Genomic DNA, 6,000 nt, shown 5'->3' on the forward strand with positions numbered 1-6,000 from the left:
ATAATTCTAGTGTCATAATGTAATATAAAAAAAAAAACACTTGAAAAAATAAAACACACATATACAAAACGCACTATTAGAAAACATACATATACATTAAAATGATCCATAAATAAAATTATAAATAAAATTCTTTGTATCACACAAATCCTAAATCATCTATAAAACAACTCTTATTTTGTCTCCGCAAAGAAATTTATATCATTTTTAATATTAAAAAAATATTCCCGCTCTTATCGTAATTTTTAAGTACATATATATACATATAAAGAAAACATTACCTGCGTTCTTTTTTGCAAATTGCAGCCACACGAAGGAGGGAGGATGCAAAAAATTCCTTCTAAAGCCTCTTGCACATTCGTATCTCTGTTTGTATCTCTGAATTCGGCAAAGAAATGGAACGGTCCATTGAATGCACGTGCGACATCGATAACAGTTGAGAGATGAACAATGTTAGCCTTAAGATGTATGTTGCGCTTGGACGTACTCCGTTTATAGGCGCAGACGTACACATATCGAATGTGCGCATACACATATACATATACACACGTGATCTTTTAATACCGTTTATTATGACCACTCGTATCACGGTCTGCAAATACACGTCGCTGCATTCATACGAGTTTCAAGCCTCTTTATATATATATATATATATATATATATATATATAACTGCATTTATGTGTGAAAGAAAAAATAACAGCATATGCATGCGCAAGAAATTTTTCTGGGTTTTCTTTACACAAAAACATTTCGATATTGATGTCCAAAATTATATGTTTAAAAACAGACGGATTTAATATATGAAATGTAAAATGAAATTCCAAAGGGAAATTTATTTAATTAATATGCTTTATCTGCTCTTTATGTGCATTTATTAATGTGCTCTAAATCTCTTTGAGATGCACTCGAATTCTGTTTCACGTATTGCTTAATCTGTAGACAAAAATATTTATATATATTTTAAATTGTGTTTAAATTTCAATCTATAATAAAAGTGTAGAATAAAAGAAACGGTATTATATTTTGGCCGTGTCCAAGTAAAATTTAGTGCCTTGTGCACAGGTTTTTAATCTTAACGAAAAAATTTAGTTTCGTTGGGATAACGCACTGTCATCCGCGATTTGGCTCTTATTGCCTGTTTGACACTCAATTTATAAAATATATACATCAAATGGTAATTTTATCAGCGGTGTTAATTGATTTGGTCAAATGGTTGTTATGTAATTCCTCTAAAATAAATATAGATAACAGTAGCAGACGAGATCACATTTTATTGAGTTGAAAATAATTTTAATGCATTATTGAGACTTTGCAATTAAAATGACATCAAACACAACATAAATCGATTAATTTTTAATTAAATAGATAATTAAAATTTTGATTACAGATCAAGCAATACGTGAGAAACAGAATTCGATTGTATCTCAAAGAGATTTAGAGGACACATTGGATATCAACACTATACGAAATAAACAATAATGATACAATAGGTTTTTTCTTATTGCTGCATTGGTGAGCTATAGTGCACACTGGTGCAATAAATTAAAGTGAAACGAGTATATTTTGTTTCTACTGCACTTGTAGACCCTAATTCACCAATGCAATAAGCAATAATAAAGAACAAACCCAATGTGTCCTCTAAATCTCATATTTATTAATGAATTGATATCAAAAACATCCATTTATAATTGAAATTAAAAAATAAAGGTACTATATTTCAAGATAAGCAATTAAGCAAGGAAAACTATACTTTTGAAGAATATTCAAATTTTAATTCTACGTTATACTCTTCAATACAGATTGCTTACTCAAGAGAAATGAAATAAGACCGATTCGAAAGAAGTATTTGATATATTTAATGAATGGACAAGATATAATAAATCTTATGAAATAATGGAACTATATGATTTGGAAAATAAACTGCTTTATGTATGGAATTGAGGCATCAAAAAAAGAGGCAAAGATGTGTCGACACGTAAAAAATAATCATGAAATTGACATAATTTCGGAGCCGAAAAAAGCGCATATGTCCAAAGATCGTCATCATTAAATGCACATCAACTTGCTCAACGCTAAATTTATTAATTGGCGTACTTAGTCGTGTGTGGATTCAATGATGACGATTGAGTTACAATTCTTCTTAGTACGATAAAAATTTTACGACCTAAAACGAATGAAAAGCTGTTAACACAAAAAAAAGTATAGATTTTTACAAAGTTGCCGAAAAAGATAAGCGAATAATTAATAATATAAAGATATAAATATATATAATTGACAAGATTGTTTGCGAAATGTATTGAGAATTCATTATGTATTATTTCAAGCAATGACTATAGAACAGTGATAGGAGATGAAAATATTCCCAATAACTTTTTACATTCAAAAGTGCATTATTACAAGCTCCCATCACATGTACTCACGGTATATGTATTTGTTTCGAAAATCTGATCATTTATTATTTGATACACTTAAATTTGATCATTTAAAATACAATAATATAACACTGTAGCGATGTAAATTTTATTTACATTTATTTTATTATTTTATTTCGATAAAAGAATCAGAAAATCAAAAAATGTGGGAAATTGCGTAAACTATAATTATTGCATCGAGCGATCTGTTTGAACTGATTTTATTTGACCTGAAACAATAATACAAAAATTATTTTTGTATATATATATATATATATATATATATATATATATATATACAATATATATAACTGCATTCATATGCGAAAAAAAACAAATAACAGCATAATTAACCTGTATACGCGAGAAATTTTTCTGGTTTTTCTTTACACAAAAACATTTCGAGATTGATGTTCAAAATTATATATTTAAAAATAAGGATGGATTTCAAATGTAAAATTAAATTAAATTCAAAGGGGAAATAGATTCTTTATTTATAGGAATATAATGTATGTACATATATATGTATACATTAAACGGTGATTTTATCGGCGGTGTTAATTGATTTGGTCAAATGCTTGATATGAAGTTCCTTGAAAATAAATGCAGATAGCAGTAGCAGACGAAGCTTTAATGCATGTGAAAATATGTTTAGTATAATTATTTTAATCGTAAACAAAATAAGTTATAGTCACTGTACATACGATAATGATAAACATAAATGATAAATATCATTGTACTAATTTTGATAAAATTTAATAGTATGAAAGCTTTACTACGAAAGAAATAAAGAAATTATATGTTCAGGATTCAGAATTAGGAATCTGTCAATGAAACAGCTGTTCGAACATATGTGTGTATAATATATGTACGTATTTGTACATATTATGTGTTCTACTTTAATTCTATATATGAATGACTTTTAACACTCTTACTTTAGTGTACTGATAATTTATCTCGGAACAAACAGCTTAGTATATATTATAGTATAGGTATATATTTATTATATAGATAAATTTTTCAAACATTTCTATAACAAGCAATTCTTGATAATATAATATTGCGTAATAAACGTAATAATGTATAATATTGTACAATGTAATTATATTTTGCATCTTATATTATCTCTTATTATGAACTAAATTTTTCCAGACATTTTTTGCTATAAATAAAATACATTCTTTTAAATTTGCAATGTGAATTGATACAATTTATTATTTAATTGTTTATGTGAAAATATTTGTCGTTTATTAAAAATTATATATTTACAGATACACATTAGTTTTTTTACAATATAGCTTTTTTTAATGACTTATACTTATTTTATATATATTAAATATGATCATATTGTATAACTTATGTTAGAGAAAATAATTATCTGTATATGCAGTTCTGTTTTTCACATAATTGAGAAATCTTGTCAGTGTATTGTAAAAGAAAAAAGTTACATCTTGTGATTAGATAAGACTATCAGTGACTGAATATATATAGAGTTCGATATACACGTATAATTCTTTGCAGTATCATTTGCCGATCCAAATCACTGTCTACCAGTCTGCTGATTTTCAAAATGGATTCAAATATAAAACCTTTGGATCCATCCAAATTAAACATTACAACAAAACCATTGTATCAACCTCCTCTCAATGAGTTAATAAATGGTAATTATGAAATCTTCTGAACGCAGTGTATTAGAAATAATGTAATCTTTATTGTATTGTATAACAGTCTTAGCAGGAGGATTGACTACAAACTTTGCGGAAGCCAATATTGAAATAGTTGATTGTCCTAACTTTACTGGATCACCTTATAATTTTTATCGAGAAGGTATTAGAAAAGAGAGAATACAAGCAATCAGAAGTTTATCTTACTTTTATTTCTTGAAATTAAGAGATTAATTATTCTTTTTCAGGTTTGTGTGGTAATCCAATTATTTTGGATATTGGTGGACCAGCATATCTTTTACCAACTGCTCAGAAGAACAAGTTTTATGATATTAAATTGTTACTACGTCACTTAAATTATAATCATGATTCACTTGTCGTTGGTGCAGGAGCTGGACCGTGGCCACATACACATTGCAATTGTGAAGTGTGTATTATATGACTAAATTATTTTAATTAAATTACTAATATCTCTTATTAGCGGACCAACAAAAAATATTATATATCTATTTTAGCTTATTATGAAGCTAAACGTACAAGTAAATAATAAAGTTGAACCAATGAAAAATGGAGTAGTGAATGGAACGCATTATGCATTTGTAAATAAGTCTAATGGAGAGTGCTTACTTGAGCGAGTAGTTGCCAATGAAGATGAAACAACTTTTTCATTGATGGCCAATCTATATGTGTGCAAAGGCAACCCAGGAAAAGTCATAAGAGTGCGTGCTAAAAAGCGTACTGGAAAGCTAGACTTTATATCATGCATGCAGAAAGCATTGGAGAATCATTATAAAGATAATCTTGTTGGTAGGTCTATCGCAAATTACATATGCCACTGTAATATAAAGTAAAGCATGAACACTTAAATTATAGTTGTTAAATATTTATAACATCTATAAATTTAGGTTTGGGTGGTATGTTTGTGATGAAGAATGGAAAAGTGAAGCAGCACATTATGCAGGACTTTTCAAACACACCGTTGAATACTGAAGAACAGCTTAACAGTTGGTTACGTTTCTACAATATGGAAACTCCTTTGATAGCTGTTGGTACATTTGTTAGTGCTGAGACAGTAAGTAAATTTCTGTATCAAGAGGAAATATAAAAATATATATACACAGATACACGATTGTGTGTGCACATATATGACTTTAAAATCTGAAATACGTTAATTGATATAAACTTTAAATGTGTGTGTGTGTGTTTGAAGTAATGATTTACAAATTTATATTAAATATTTGTACGCATTTTTATTTTATTCTGAGATAAAAATATTTTTCAGGAGTTAGATCTCAGGGTTCAGCATTTCCATAGTGCCTCTGATGAGAAAAAAGTGGGTGGACATTATCACATTGATACGACGCCAGATACTATTGAGTACGAAGGCTACTTTAACGTAGCAGCTACTCTTTATCGCGTCGATCAACCGCCTAATAAATTACAATTTGGAAAAGATTAATCGTTAAGATTTTATCAAATAACTTTACTTATAAACCAACAAATTGCTTCATCTAATTGCAGTGAAAATATGATATATTTTATTACAATTTATACAATTTATTCTAAAAAAATTTATCTTAAATAAAGTTTTTGAAAATAAAAAGATATATTTTTACAGAAACTATACACCATTATAACTGATACTAATTATTAATATTGTATATGATTGCTGTAAAAAGATATTCGCGTAATATCAAGTATATTGAATTAACTTTAAAGGTTATTTATCAATGATTACGCGAAAGAGTATTTTGTAACAATAAATTAGTTTTTTATATTTACAAATAATTTACATATAAAACTCATTAAAATTAGAGAATAACACTTTTGTATTTTCTCGTTAAAATAAATAAATATAAATAAGATAATTTAGCATTATAGTCTGAACAAAATAATTAAACATAAACATTTTATTTTAAGTAG

At 27.3% G+C, this 6,000-nt stretch overlaps 1 protein-coding gene across 2 annotated transcripts in view; it reads left to right on the forward strand.

Moving 5' to 3' along the window:
• The window catches only part of LOC114941238 (beta-keto L-gulonate decarboxylase), a 50,801-nt gene extending 45,121 nt beyond the window's left edge, over positions 1 to 5,680 (forward strand). Inside the window, exons 1-7 of one of the 2 annotated variants that reach the window (XM_029316171.2) lie at positions 3,069 to 3,281; positions 3,935 to 4,074; positions 4,142 to 4,240; positions 4,326 to 4,504; positions 4,593 to 4,884; positions 4,983 to 5,149; positions 5,360 to 5,680. In XM_029316171.2, coding sequence (XP_029172004.1) covers positions 3,984 to 4,074; positions 4,142 to 4,240; positions 4,326 to 4,504; positions 4,593 to 4,884; positions 4,983 to 5,149; positions 5,360 to 5,536 — 1,005 coding nt within the window. In that variant the 5' untranslated portion in view covers positions 3,069 to 3,281; positions 3,935 to 3,983 and the 3' untranslated portion in view covers positions 5,537 to 5,680. Of the gene's footprint in view, positions 1 to 3,068; positions 3,282 to 3,934; positions 4,075 to 4,141; positions 4,241 to 4,325; positions 4,505 to 4,592; positions 4,885 to 4,982; positions 5,150 to 5,359 lie in introns of those variants that run through there. The other variant, XM_029316164.2, reaches the window with a different exon arrangement.
• Positions 5,681 to 6,000: the final 320 nt, after the last annotated feature.

Source organism: Nylanderia fulva, unplaced genomic scaffold (genome assembly GCF_048542155.1).
Source record: "Nylanderia fulva isolate GAGA-0341 unplaced genomic scaffold, ASM4854215v1 Scaffold6, whole genome shotgun sequence".
In the NCBI taxonomy this organism is placed as follows: Eukaryota; Metazoa; Arthropoda; class Insecta; order Hymenoptera; family Formicidae; genus Nylanderia; species Nylanderia fulva.